The 15,542-nt window shown below is 40.1% G+C and overlaps 1 protein-coding gene across 1 annotated transcript; it reads left to right on the forward strand.

Moving 5' to 3' along the window:
- Positions 1-13,229: 13,229 nt before the first annotated feature.
- On the forward strand, positions 13,230-15,238 carry LOC130403631 (myosin-4-like). The gene is made up of 8 exons (XM_056608047.1): positions 13,230-13,277; positions 13,856-13,893; positions 14,006-14,224; positions 14,309-14,452; positions 14,543-14,699; positions 14,791-14,818; positions 14,939-15,050; positions 15,173-15,238. Exons 3-8 carry the CDS (start codon positions 14,018-14,020, stop codon positions 15,236-15,238), a joined length of 714 nt encoding a protein of 237 aa, XP_056464022.1. The 5' UTR covers positions 13,230-13,277; positions 13,856-13,893; positions 14,006-14,017.
- The last annotated feature ends 304 nt before the right edge of the window (positions 15,239-15,542 follow it).

Genomic DNA, 15,542 nt, shown 5'->3' on the forward strand with positions numbered 1-15,542 from the left:
ATTTGGAACAAGAGACCTTTTGGATCATGTAAACTAAGTAGGTTGTGTTGGGGTGGAGGGTGAGGCTATACATACTTTTTGTTTACCTGCTTGTTTCAGGGTCAGATTGGCTGATGGAAGGTCACTTCAATTAGCTGAACCTGAAAGTATTTGGAAGGGCTGGAGAAACCAATTCTAACTCCATCCGAATGGGAATCCAGTTGGGGGATGGGGGAATTAAACTCGGATCTCCTGGCTCTGGAAGAAGCAACGTCCAGCCCTTCTGAACAGGTGCTGCGGCCCCAAGATGGTTGTATTCTGTCGAATAGTAAGTGTTATCTTGCCCAGTGATCAATAGCTTCATCTGGATAGCTTATTAACGGTGGCTGATGACTGCTGGCAACTTTCTGAGGGTTTAATTGGATGTCAGTGGGAAGAATGGGGCTTTAAATGTCTAGATCTCTGATAGAGTATATCGGTCTGGAAATGGCTAAGACAATCTCATTAATCTGAATATCTGTTATAGGGCTTTATTTTACAATGTATTAAGATGATGGATGCTGTGGAAAGCCGTTCAAGCTTACAGGATGCTTTAATTTCCAAAACATTGCTTCAATGAGTACCTCTGAAAATGGTCTCTGATTACTCAATCACTCGATACACAAAAGTTGTTCAATACAGATTTAGTGTGATGGATTTTATTTCATTATACCTCCCAATCAAATAAAACTTGCTGTAATGATGGTCTTACAAAGAATTTTTTGCCTGTAGGCAAAGATTTCAATGTTTACACATTTTACATTTTATTGATTATTTATTTGATATCAAAATAAAAAATAAAATCCAAATATAAAAAATATACATTTTATCGAAACACATTTTGAGTCAAATTTGGGTTTGACCCCAAATAAAAATAACAATCAGTACATTTGCATGATGTGCCTCATGCAATCAACTCACTTATCTTATGAAGAAGTAACACGGGCGCGTGTACATGTCCAGTGCGTAAATCCTGCGCGCGTAAACGATTCCTTTTCTTTCCGTCCTTCTCCTTGCGTGGCGGATAGAGAACGGCACTGAGCAGAGTCGCGCGCACTCGAGCAATAAGGAGTTGTTTTTTTTCGCGCGTCAGGGCACGCGCATCACCGGGCAGTGCGTTGCTCGAGACGGCGGAGGAGAGGAGACGAGACGAGAAGAGCAAGAGAACACGGAGCCAAAGTTCTGCCGCGTCCATCGAAAGAAAAAAGATGCTTCCTTTAAAAATCCACGGAGCTGCGTTTATCTTGTAGAACAGTTTGGAGCGAAGGTGGATACAAAGTGTGCCGATGGATATTCACTAAAAAAAACAACACTATTCCAGTATACCCTAGTGAGGTGGAGCGCTTGATTGTGCAGCCGAATGAACGCACCAGGCATGATCTGGACTGTCTTTTTCCCCCTTTTGGTGTCCTCTGCTTTCGGAAAAGACACCGAGCGGGTGCCTTTCTTCCAGGGGCATGTGTTTGAGAACTCTGCCCCGGGATCCCGGGTCAACGGGCTGAGCGTCCCGCTGCACCGGTTCGGCTCCCAGGGATGGTGCGGCTCTGGCTCTAGCTCTGGCTCTGGAGCGCTTGCTGCCGTGGAGGCGCCGCGCTTCAAACTCCTCGGCGACGGCAGCGAGAGATTCCGCGTCGTGGCCCACCACAAACGAGGTCATCTCTTGCTGAAGACGTGGGTCGCGTTGGACCGGGAGGAACGCGCCGAGTACTCGCTGGTTCTGGGGCTCCTCGGCTGCGGGGGGCACGGCGCGGGGCTGCAGGAGGGGGACTCCTCGGTGCGGTTTGCCCGGGTGGCTGCGCTCCAAGTGGAAGTTTTGGACACCAACGACCACGAGCCCACGTTCGTCGGCGCGGACGTGCGGCTGAGTGTGGACGACGCCACGGCTCTGCGCACCGTGGTGCACACCGTGACCGCGTGGGACCGCGACAGCGGCTCCAACGCGGACATCAAGTACTTCGCGGTTCCGAAAAACGGGAGTTTTTACGTGGTGCCCAAAACCGGAGACGTCCTTCTGGTTGACTCGATCCTGGGGCTGACGAGTCCGGTGAAGTTCAAAGTGTTTGCCCGTGACCACGGATGGCCTCCCCGCACGAGTCGAGGCATAACCATAGAGATGACCCCCCGGCGATGGCCCGCGTGTCCCCCCTCTCACTGTCCCCCGACTACAACACGCTCACCCGGCCTGGGGGCCCCTCGGAGAGCGTCCCGGTCAGTGTTGGAATCGGACGATCCGGTGTTGATTAACGTGTCCGAGGACGCGGGGATCGGGTCGGTGGTGATGAACCTTAACCCGGTGCGGTTCCAGTCCCCCACCTTTGAGCTGGTGGACTCGGACACCGAGAGCTCACTGGTAAGTGTGAGCCGGGATACCGGAGATATCGTGATATCGCGGAAGCTGGACCGGGAGACCAACCCTCTTGTGGAGATCACGGTGAAAGTTCAGGATAAAAGAGGTGCGTAAACACGATCTCCATCGGAAAGTTTCGCGCGTTCGTGGCTGCAACTTGTCCTGCTCACTTTCGATGTGCACCGGGACTTCATTGAGTTCCGCTTGTCATTGCATCTTTTTCTTCGGAGCCTTTCCCTTGCCATATGGAAGGGATGTGTGCACCCTTTTTTTCTTCATCCAACCGTTGGATGCAATGGTTGCTGTGAATAGGTCAGGTGGTGGTCGGTCGCGTTAGCGTTTGAGTGGCCCTGTGCCATTCACCCCATGATGTAAATGGAGCGAACATGATGGATGGCATTCGTGTGCATTAACCGTGTGTATGATCGTTTTCACAGTTTCTGCTGCTGCTGGCGGCCTGTGTGTGTGTGTGTGTGTGTGTGTGTGTGTCTGTGTGTGTGTGTGTGTGTGTGTGTGTGTGTGTGTGTGTGTGTGTGTGTGTGTGTGTGTGTGTGTGTGTGTGTGTGTGTGTGTGTGTGTGTGTGTTCGCGTGCTAGTGACTGTTGTGTCTGAGAGAGTGGGTGAAGTAGGCCTACTGAAGGCACTGGAGGTGTGATCACGACCAATGTTTGTCCATTCATTTGTGCAAAAAATATTGTGTTACACTGGTATAAATCTATTAACACGTTCAGTGAGATCAAAAAAAGGCACTGTTTTATGCAGATAGTTGGACATGTGTGCGCATTATAACACTGTGTGTGGCTGTCCTGGTGATTTTCAGTAACAGATAGGCCCGCCGCCCTAACACAAACATACAGTCCGTATATGTCCCAAAAGCGCACTCGTTTTGAGCAGATTATCTTAACTTTGGTACCGTGGTGAAGTTAGTTTGAAGTTGGATATTCGACGGATATTCGGCCATTCATTTCCTATGGAAAATTACTTTTTGCTCAATAGCTTCCGAGTTATAGGACCCAGAGGCCCCAGACCAATGTTGACCTGTCCTACTATGTGGTACTAACAACACACACCTCACTGAAAATTAATATTTTGCTCCTCCTATTTTATTTAAATATTTTAAGAATCCCATTAATTTCCTATGGGAAATTGCATTTTGCTCAATAGCTTCCGAGTTATAGGACCCAGAGGCCCCAGACCAATGTTGACCTGTCCTACTATGTGGTACTAACAACACACACCTCACTAAAAATTAATATTTGCTCCTCCTATTTTATTTAAATATTTTAAGAATCCCATTCATTTCCTATGGGAAATTGCATTTTGCTCAATAGCTTCCGAGTTATAGGACCCAGAGGCCCCAGACCAATGTTGACCTGTCCTACTATGTGGTACTAACAACACACACCTCACTAAAAAATAATATTTTGCTCCTCCTATTTTATTTAAATATTTTAAGAATCCCATTCATTTCCTATGGGAAATTGCTTTTTGCTCAATAGCTTCCGAGTTATAGGACCCAGAGGCCCCAGACCAATGTTGACCTGTCCTACTATGTGGTACTAACAACACACACCTCACTAAAAATTAATATTTGCTCCTCCTATTTTATTTAAATATTTTAAGAATCCCATTAATTTCCTATGGGAAATTGCTTTTTGCTCAATAGCTTCCGAGTTAGAGGACCCAGAGGCCCCAGACCAATGTTGACCTGTCCTACTATGTGGTACTAACAACACACACCTCACTAAAAATTAATATTTTGCTCCTCCTATTTTATTTAAATATTTTAAGAATCCCATTAATTTCCTATGGAAGACGGCTCTTTGCTCAATAGCTTCCGAGTTATGGGACCCAGAGGCCCCAGACCAATTTAGACCTGTTCTACTATGTGGTACTAACAACACACACCTCACTAAAAAATAATATTTTGCTCCTCCTATTTTATTTAAATATTTTAAGAATCCCATTCATTTCCTATGGAAGACGGCTTTTTGCTCAATAGCTTCCGAGTTATGGGACCCAGAGGCCCTAGACCAATTTAGACCTGTTCTACTATGTGGTACTAACAACACACACCTCACTAAAAAATAATATTTTGCTCCTCCTATTTTATTTAAATATTTTAAGAATCCCATTCATTTCCTAAGGAAAACGTCTTTTGCTCAATAGCTTCTGAGTTATGGGACCCAGAAACCCCAGACCAATGCAGACCAACACAGCCTGACTCCGAGAACATCAAATACCGACTGTTGGCCAAGGCACTTGAACGTCGGTGGCTGACGGGAAAGGTACCCTTCGGCGTAGTCTGCAGACGGAAATGGGGTGCTCCAGCAGCCGATTCACTTTTGTATTAACCCGACTACGTCTCCAATAGACGCTGTGAGCATCTTTCCTATTGGATGTTTTTTTGGATATTTTTCTGTGAAAATGGCGGAAATACTTTTTATTCTGGGTGGGTAAGATATTATGTATAGTTACACCATTAAAATTGTTTACGTAAAAATTTTAGTGAGCGTTCCGCAGCATTGGGAAGAGCTGGAATAAATAAATAAATATGTTTATATATTTATTTATTATATACGGAGACCACCAGACTTCCTCGAAGCAACGAGAATGGTCTATTAAATTCAAAATGGGATTTAAGGGATACAGTGCCATACGGTCCATCGCCATACGTCAATATGAATTAAATTCATAGAATTTACGAGTCGATGGTCAATGGTCGGATACAGATCTTGTTATAACGACAATTGAATAAAAGCTATGGTCTACTTATAATATTATAACAAAATAATTGTATATTTAATTATTAATATAATATATATTTTAATATTTAATTAATTAAATACAATAACGGCTGTAAACATGTGCCATGCCTAGGTTTTTTGGCCTTTTCTTTTCAATGGGCCTGCGTCCACGTCACGTAACTCTCATGGTTGCTATGTCAGCCCCCTCTGCTCCTTACATGGCTCCAAACCACGTGGGCGGCAACGGAGCTGCCGTCAATTATGTTGTTTTTGTCATAGGGTCCGCTGGTTAGGAAATAGACAGATATTCCAAGGTTTCCTTCGAAAGGCACCTTGGAATATGTATCTATTCCCCGCAGTTTAGACATAATTAATGCAACATTGGTCAACATTGGTCTGGGGCCTCTGGGTCCCATAACTCGGAAGCTATTGAGCAAAAAGCCGTCTTCCATAGGAAATGAATGGGATTCTTAAAATATTTAAATAAAATAGGAGGAGCAAAATATTATTTTTTAGTGAGGTGTGTGTTGTTAGTACCACATAGTAGAACAGGTCTAAATTGGTCTGGGGCCTCTGGGTCCCATAACTCGGAAGCTATTGAGCAAAAAGCCGTCTTCCATAGGAAATGAATGGGATTCTTAAAATATTTAAATAAAATAGGAGGAGCAAATATTAATTTTTAGTGAGGTGTATGTTGTTAGTACCACATAGTAGGACAGGTCAACATTGGTCTGGGGCCTCTGGGTCCTATAACTCGGAAGCTATTGAGCAAAAAGCAATTTCCCATAGGAAATGAATGGGATTCTTAAAATATTTAAATAAAATAGGAGGAGCAAATATTAATTTTTAGTGAGGTGTGTGTTGTTAGTACCACATAGTAGGACAGGTCAACATTGGTCTGGGGCCTCTGGGTCCTATAACTCGGAAGCTATTGAGCAAAATGCAATTTCCCATAGGAAATGAATGGGATTCTTAAAATATTTAAATAAAATAGGAGGTGCAGAATATATTTTTTAGTGAGGTGTGTTGTTAGTACCACATAGTAGAACAGGTCTAAATTGGTCTGGGGCCTCTGGGTCCCATAACTCGGAAGCTATTGAGCAAAAAGCCGTCTTCCATAGGAAAAATGGGATTCTTAAAATATTTAAATAAAATAGGAGGAGCAAATATTAATTTTTAGTGAGGTGTGTGTTGTTAGTACCACATAGTAGGACAGGTCAACATTGGTCTGGGGCCTCTGGGTCCTATAACTCGGAAGCTATTGAGCAAAAAGCAATTTCCCATATAAATGAATGGGATTCTTAAAATATTTAAATAAAATAGGAGGAGCAAAATATTAATTTTTAGTGAGGTGTGTGTTGTTAGTACCACATAGTAGGACAGGTCAACATTGGTCTGAGGCCACTGGCTCCTATAACTCGGAAGCTATTGAGCAAAAAGCAATTTCCCATAGGAAATGAATGGCCGAATAGCTGTCGAATATCCAACTTCAAACCAACTTCACCACGGTCTGGGGTGAGGCGTATTTCACCGTGGAGGACATGAAACCGACGTTTCATCTGCCCAATTCCTCTCTCCACAACATTTCGTGTATGTTTGTGTGCTCTAGCAAAGAGCCAATACGATGTGTTTTACGCATAGGACTAAGCGTAATCTGCGTAATCACTTACATGTTACACTTTAACTGTGCTCCCGGTTGTGGATTGAGGTAGGGTGTCTAGAGCCACGTCTTGCATGGATAGTCACTGTCACCCAGCAAGTGACACCCAACTGGTACATCTCAAAAAGCTGCCTCAGACCGCTCACCATTAAAATGCGCAAATCATGGGTAGCTGAAGATCCAGGCCACTTTGCAACAACATCCAGTAGGCTATGTTAAAATTTGCATCAAAAACAACCTGCGTGTTGATGGAATGCACTTTCTTCCTATTGACGAACACGTCCTCGTCTTTTGATGGCGCAATTATTTTTATTTTTTAGAAGTTATATATATTTTTTTATAATTTATAATTTTTATAACATTTTATTTCGGGACTAATCGGATTATTCCTGTTAGTCGGGGATGTTATTGCATCGCGCATTAACTCCACAATAAATTGAATACCCTAACATTTCGTCTCGCAGGCATTTTAAGATTCTTTGTGAATAGGTCTTACTGAGTTAGGAGTCCTCTTGAGGACTTCTAAGCTCTCCTAGACTTAGGTGCTACTTTTAGTCCTAAAATACTTTGTGAATTGCTCTTAGTGAAAAAAGTTAGGAGTCCTAAATTTAAGAGTGACACGCCCATTATTTTTAGGAGTTACTCCTAAATTCGCCAGTTAGGACCTACTTTTAGCCCTAAGATCCTTTGTGAATACGGCCCCTGAACTGCAGCCTCATTCACATGGTCAAAATGTCTATTGTGTCACGGTCTCTCCCACCAGATCCTAGCTTCCGCTAGTTCACTCTGTGTTAGTCTTGTCTGTCCCTGTTTGTCTCTGTCTCAGTGTTTCATGTGCGGGGGCGTTGCCGCGCAGTTCCAGCTGTTCCAGCCACGCTGATCACCCGCACCCGACAGTCATTTCCAATCAGGACCCAGCATATATACCCCAGCCTTCCAAACATTCTTCGACGGATCGTCAGTTCTACTTACCCGGTTGAGTATCCTCTTGATTCTTCGAGCTCTGTATTCCCGTTTACTCATGTTCCAGTCTCCGTTCCTAATCCGTCTGTCCCCCTGCCAGTCAACTCCACCACGTCCATCCTCCAACCCTGCTCTGCTGCCGGAGTTCCATCTGCACCATGTCGTCGGGTGTGGTTGTCGGCTTGGCTGCTGGCTGACTCCTCCAAACCCGGTTCGGGCCTCCCGGCACATGGACCGCAACCACCTGCACCACTTTTAACCATCCGTGTAGCAATAAACCAGTCAATTGCTATCGTCCTCGTCTGTGTTCATTTGTGCCGTGCGTTTGGGTCCACCCAGTCTAGAGCCGTAAAATAAGCACACAACATCCAGAAAACTCAAAGCCCACATTTCCCAAGTGAATTAAGGGCTTTCTTCAAAGCATATACTTGAAAAAAAATTGAAATTGTGGGGAAATTAAACCTTTGTAGTCTAGAACACTAACGGAGGAAATATAAATATGAGTTTATGAAGAAAAAATGGTTAATAAAGAAGTTCCCCTTAATGCCATATTGTGTCTTGGCAGTCAGATTCTTGGAAATGAGCCGGAATGTTGATTGCCTGATGAATTTCAGGTGCTGTTCAATGTTGTGTTTCTTAAATGAGTGGCAATGACAGAATGTCATGTTCAGCTTGTTCATAATGCTCTAATCAGGATTCAAACTCTCAACCTAAGGATCACCAGTACAAGGAATTATCCCGTAGAGCCACGGACATTCCTGAACTGCATGAAGCCTCATTCACATCGTGAAAATGTTGCTTGATAAGCACACACCATCAAGAAAACTCCAAGCACATATTTCACAGGAGAATTGAGGGCTTTCTTAAAATAGTCTGAAAACGTGCACTGTTCATGGTATCCACCTAATGATAGCCATATGGTAGTTATACAATAACAAAATGGTCATTTAGGCAATATGGGTTGAGACTGCGAGTGTGGACATTTGGCTTTTCCATGAAATGTGTGGAAAGTAAACATTTTTAGAGCAGAAGACCATTGTGAAAAAGATGCAACTGATTTTAGAGATTAATATGATGAAGGAATTTTGAGTCCAGGTCAATCAAGTAAGGAGAAATAAGGCTAGTTCATATTTTTTTTTAAATAGCCCAACCTTTGGATGCAATACCATCATTTGGGTTTATCGGTAGTAGGGGGTATTGGTATCCACCTAATAATAGTTGTATGTTTTTTTATACAATAACAAAACGGTAATATAAGAAATATGGGCTAACTGCTCCAAATTTATTTGCCAATATTTCTCAAATGGAACTAAATAAAACAAAATCTGTTTGATGATTTTTGTGAGACTTCGTCTGAAGATTTTATGTGGCGATATTGGTGAATTTTTGATTATTTTTGTAGCCTGTGAATCTTTTTATCATTTTTCTTTATCAGGGTTTTATAGATGCATCTGATTCTAGAGATTAATATTATTAAAGAATTTTGAATCCAGGTCAATCTGAGAAATATGCCTAATTCATGATTTTTACAATAGTGCCACCTTTGGGTGCAGTACCACAAATGTGGGTTTATGGGTAGTGGGGGTTATTGTTAACCATACCTGAAACCATCGACTTATGGTATAGGCTGCAGTATGACTTTTAAAGAATTTGAGGGGAAAAAAAACGTTATACAAACAATAGGGGACCAAACTGTTTCGCTGCTTGGACCCCTAATTATTTAGAACAAAAGAGCCCCTCCCCCAGTGGGATGACCCCTGTTGTGTGAGAGGTCATCCCTCATCCTCAATTAGTATTGACGATTGATATTGTTGAGTGCAATGATGATTCTACTGTCCACATCATCTCACTTCCCATATGGATATGGCACATTTCTGCCATGGCTCAGTGGTGTTTTTTTTTATATATAATAAGAGGGCAATAAAGTATACTATAATGATCAATTAGGAGACCGTAGCCCTGCAGTAAGTGATACACTGAGAAGGTATGACCGCTCAGGGAGGGATTACATCACTTCCGGAGGGGCTAGAACCAAATATTGTATGCCTTTAATGCCCTCTTTCATATAAAACGCATAAAAAATATATAACTTTTCCCAAGTGTCTAATGGATTAATATGTATTTATATTCCTTATTCCTGCAAATATGCCGTGATCATTGCAACAGAAATAGTGAGCATAACATCTCACAAATTAGGGGTCATTACCTTAGCGGCACTCAGGGAGGCACTGTTCAGTCTGGCGCACCTAAGCATATGTATTTTCCCTAGTCAACTAGGTAATGCCAAAAATCCACATTTAAGGCAGCTCAGGTGCCACACGTAACATTGTTATGCCAACAACTGCGCTATGGTTTGGAGTAAAATCAGGTAATTGTTTTATATTTAAATTAGTAAAAAATAATAATAACTATGAGAATTAATTAAGTTACAAAAAAGTTTGAAAGAGTTTTTGGTTAGATGCCTTGATAGAGGTTTACCAGCTTAAGATATATTGTGTTCCTCTGCATAAAAAAATATCAGTTAAAACCCTACCCTACTCATAAATAGGTAGCAAACAAGTGGCTTAAATCTTTACGTCATTACGTTGCCGTTGGGAAAATCTGACAGTTTTTAGTAAAACCGTATATCTATATCTTCAGCCTTTTACTTTATTGATTGGTTTAATCCTTGAAAAATCTTAAAAGTGGCATTAATTTGTTATGATTATCTTGTTCAACAAAATGTATGTATAAAATGAACCTTTGAAATTGACTTTTATGTTAAGCAATGGTGAACATAACTCCCGGCTTGCCCCACAAAAACATGTCGGTTTACCGGAGGTCGGCGGTCAGCAATGCACCTTGTCTTGGGAAAGCGAAAGAATTAACTACACTTAACTACACAACGCAAAGACAATTATTCAGACCACAAGCAGGACTTTCCCCTGTAGCAGCATCAATATCTACCACCTCAGCAATGATAGAAAATGTATTCAAACAATTGACTGGTGAGACCTGAAATGATATTCATAATAACTAACAAACTAAAAATCCTATGTCACTGGAGGATAATAAGGAAAATAAAGACAAATTCCTAGCTAGGAATTTTATCAAAAAGGATTTTAATGCCGAAACTATCTTAACATTGCATTTCTCCACTTAAAAAAAAATGAGTCAGCAATGTTTTGTTTTTAGCGATAGCAGCGTCCATATCAACAACCAGAGCAACAACGGAAAATGTATTTCCAAAAGATTCTGGCGAGACCTAGAAGAGTACTTGTTAAAAACTGAAGAACTAAAGAACAAATAGAATCATTGAACAAAGATTACGAGAAAATAATCGCTCAAAATGTCATCAACATCCATTTTAATGACGAAAATTTAGATAAATAAAGCATTTTTCACTGAGAATAAAATAAATGTCTGCCTTCTGATTTGTTTTTACAGAACCTTGACATTCAAGTGAAGTGGACACAGGCTGATAAAAAATAATGAGCCAAAAATATGTGGGCATCTCACCATATCCCTCTCAGTCATGACCTTTTCAGGGTGATTCAAGACCCCTGAGCTTCACATTGGTTTCTTGCTTCACCCTGTCTGGGTCTATTTTGCGATGACCAGCTGTATGATATCCCTTAATTTGATAATAAGCAGGGAAAGACAGGGACAAAAAAAATATCATGTGAGGAAATCAGACTGCCCCTGCATGTCTATGTGAACATCGCCAACAAATTTCCCTTATAACTTGATGACTTAATGATAAGCAATTAAATTAAAATTGGTGAGTCCGCTTGCGGAAACTGTCTACTGCAGCTTTATCACTTCTGTAATTCTCCCAAATGTACAGATGGCTAGTCCAACGATTGTGAATCAGAAATTATTTTCAGCCAAGAAAATGGTATATCATGGTATATGTGTTTTTATGTTTTGTTTTGTTCCTTCCTTATTTCAAAATACCATGATATAAAACCTATATAAAAATATATAAAGATATAAACAAAATGTTCATATTGGAAACAAATACTATCAGAATAACATAATAGTCTATCAAATATATAGAACTACAAAAACTATCATTCATAGCATCACATATTCATTATTTTCCATAGCGTTTGTTTATATGCCTACATGTTATAATCATAAGTTCAAACAATCATATGTTTTTATTTTGTTTATGTTCAGAATTTTTTAGATTTCCATGTACTTATTCATTACTAAAAAGGTATAATATTAAAACCTATCATGAATCTTTACTTACTTCAAATTGACAAGATACGCAGTGATGGGTCTGAAATCTCAAAAGTCCTATTTCCATACTGCAACATTACACCCAGAGACAGAGATCAGGTTACCCTATGAAGCACAAAGGCTAGTGTGTTGTAGGCAGTAAGCATCCCTGTGTTGTCTTATTAATAGAAACCTGTTATTATGTCTTATATTTAACTTTGACTTTGAATGACATTCTTACTGTTCATGTAGCTTTAAGAAAGGGGGAATATATAAATAAGCCACTTCAAAGAGTTATGTGAATAACTACATACAATACAAATTAAATAAGTAAATCGACATGTTGTATCTTGTGAAGTTAATAAATTGCATGGATGAAACTGTTTACAGAGCTACATTTTGCAAACCCTAGGTTACAGAAAAATCTATAAATATAAAGATAAACACAATGGTCATATCAGAAACAAAAACATTGTCAGAATAGTTGAGAAAATATGTAGGACTTGGGTTACATCTTGAAAACTTTATAAAACTATTAACATAACATGTTCATTATTGTCCATGTTACTTTATGATCACTAGTCATAAAAAAGATTTTGATTTGCAAGTACTTATTCAATAATTAAAAGGCATAATTATTTTCAATATAAAAATGTATATAATGAATCTACCCTTACTTCACAAAGGTTGCAACAATCCAAGGCAGTTGACAAGATTGACAAGATATGCAGTGATGGGTTTGGAATCTCAAAAGTCCTATTTACATACTGAAACGCTACACCCAAAGACAGAGATCAGGTTCCCCATTGAAGTACAAAGTCCAGTGTGTTGTAAAAAGGAAGCATCCCTGTATTGTCTTAATAATAGAAACCTGTTAGCATGTCTTATTTTTAGTGGGTGACATTCTTTTAATGGTCCAGTATCTTTAAGAAAGGTGAAATATATAAATAGACAATTTCAAAGAGAAATATGAATTAATACAAAATACAATACAAATGAAATCCGTAGCTCAACATTTTGTTGTATCTTGTGCACTAAATAAACTGCATACATCAAACTGTTTACAGAACTATATTTGTATATTGATTACACTGATCTTACATCAAACTATCACTATAAATGTATAAATTGTTCTTCATTGCATGAGTTAATATGCTATCTGCAAAAACAACCCAATGGTTTGTAGCGAATAAAAGCAATTGTAAACTAAATCTATAAGAGGGTTTTCCTTTCATGCCCATATTTAGCGTGTGCTTAACCTGTGGTCTGCTATATAAGAGGACCCAGACCCAGGGATGAACAGCTTGCGGGGCAGTTGAGGAAGAAACTACTTGTGGTAAGTCTTAGTGATGCTAAAGCTCTTTCCTTCAAAACTTTAATGCTTAGTTAGAATCTGAATGAAACCGTTTAATTTAGAGATGTTATTGGATGACTAATGCATGCATCCAGTGTTTTAGTTCTGTGAACCTGAAGTAACAACGTAATCACTGTTCTTAATAAAGAAAGTGGTACAACATTTTGACATCAAGTGATTTGTTCAATGTGATCATTGCCGTTTAGCTGTATGTATACAATGTATTTTAGCGTGTTTTTGACAATTCACAAGGAATTAGCACTGTTGTAGAAGCACTTAAGGCTAGAGGGTAATGCAGAGTTACGTAACCTGTTCAAATATTGGATGCATAGTTGAATCTCATTTGAAATTGTTTATAGCTTAGAGATTCTTTCAGCAAAAAAATTATGTTGGATGACACATGAATGTCAGCACTATGAAAGACTATGAAATCTGCAAGTACAATCAAATACACTATTCCTTGTCAAAATCTGTACAACATTTCTGCGTCATGTCAATTTGTATTGAAGTAAGTGCTACAATAGAATCAATTAAACAAATATCATGTCTTTCAATTTCAGGGCTAAATTTGAAGACTTCTCATTGGAAGAAGAACAAGGTAAGAGTAACATTATATCTGCCATACCAATCTCTATGAGAACAATGAGGACAATAGCATATTTTCATACTATAAAGCATTTTATAATACATTTTCTGTCTTTGTCAAACAGTAAGCTGCGACCATGAGTACGGACGCAGAGATGGCCTATTACGGCAAGGCTGCGATTTACCTCCGTAAGCCAGAAAAAGAGAGGCTTGAGTCCCAAAGTAAGCCATTTGATGCCAAGAGTGCTGCATATGTGACTGATACCAAAGAGCTGTACATGAAGTGTACCATCATTAAGAAGGAGGGTGGCAAAGTCACTGTTAAAGTGTTGGAGACAGAGGAGGTAGGCTCAATTCATTTACTGCCATGTAGAAAACTGTTTGACACATGTTTCAAAGTTCACCATTTTATTGTTTGCCTGTTTTAGGAGAGAACAGTCAAAGAGGATGATGTTACACCCATGAACCCTCCCAAGTACGACAAAATTGAGGACATGGCCATGATGACCCATCTCAATGAAGCCTCTGTGTTGTATAACCTCAAAGAGCGTTATGCAGCATGGATGATCTACGTAAGATTTTCCACGTACTAAATACATTTAAATATTACTTAACAATATCACAAATCATATCAATGATCATCTCTGAACGATTTCCTTCAGACCTACTCTGGGCTGTTCTGTGCCACTGTAAACCCCTACAAGTGGCTCCCAGTGTACGATCAGGAGGTTGTCAATGCGTACAGAGGCAAGAAGCGTATGGAGGCTCCCCCCCACATCTTCTCTGTGTCTGACAATGCCATCCAGAACATGCTTACTGGTATGTATATCAAATGATGTAGACGTAAGTGAAATCATTTTGAGTTGAATTGTTTGAATAAATGTAATCCTTTCATTAATTTATTTTGCAGATAGACAGAATCAGTCGGTCTTGATCACGTAAGTTTATATCCGTTCTTGATGTTCAGTTAAATTATTTAACCTCAGAAGTAAAAATCGAATTTCCCAAATATCTTACAAAGAATCTGAAATTGTTAAATACATTCTTTTCATACCCAGTGGAGAATCCGGTGCTGGAAAGACGGTGAACACCAAGCGTGTCATCCAGTACTTTGCTACTATCGCAGTGAGTAGTGACAAGAAGAAGGACCAAGGCGCTGGAAAAATTCAGGTATGTTTTAAAAAATATAAAATCAGCACAATATATTCAAAAATATATTAATATAAGACTTGAAACACACATGAGATGAAGGGATGCCCTGAGAACTGAGGGAGAAACTGAACTTTCTCTAGGGCTTTTCATTGGAGGCCCAAGTATTCCGCCAAGTGGCCCTGTGGAGGCCGGGTGATGGCGGGTAGTGATGGTGCCGGGGGTACTGTAGAATTGGGGGACAACTCATCCCGTTTTCCGTAAGGTACAAGCCTTAGCATGAAAATATACTCAATTTATACTTTGATCTTGACAAAACGGGAATAAGACTTTTATAAACAGGGTAATTCATCAAATCCTTCGTGCAACGGTAAACTTGTCAGTTGCTTGACATGAGACTTGTTAAGTATCTAGTACCCAAACACCAATGAATAAAACTTTCAATATTGTTGGAATAGGTTTTTGATTCATGAATGGGCCTTATAAATCTGCTGGAGAAGTTCCCGAGTGACT

The sequence above is a fragment of the Gadus chalcogrammus genome, chromosome 14 (assembly GCF_026213295.1).
Source record: "Gadus chalcogrammus isolate NIFS_2021 chromosome 14, NIFS_Gcha_1.0, whole genome shotgun sequence".
In the NCBI taxonomy this organism is placed as follows: Eukaryota; Metazoa; Chordata; class Actinopteri; order Gadiformes; family Gadidae; genus Gadus; species Gadus chalcogrammus.

What these genes read in the sequence shown, in the direction of transcription:
- LOC130403631 (XM_056608047.1), top strand. Translation starts at nt 14,018, where the DNA reads ATGAGTACGGACGCAGAGATGGCCTATTACGGCAAGGCTGCGATTTAC. An exon ending in ATGCAGCATGGATGATCTAC is followed by an intron (nt 14,453 to 14,542) that starts GTAAGATTTTCC and finishes GATTTCCTTCAG; the next exon opens with ACCTACTCTGGGCTGTTCTG. An exon ending in AATCAGTCGGTCTTGATCAC is followed by an intron (nt 14,819 to 14,938) that starts GTAAGTTTATAT and finishes TTTCATACCCAG; the next exon opens with TGGAGAATCCGGTGCTGGAA.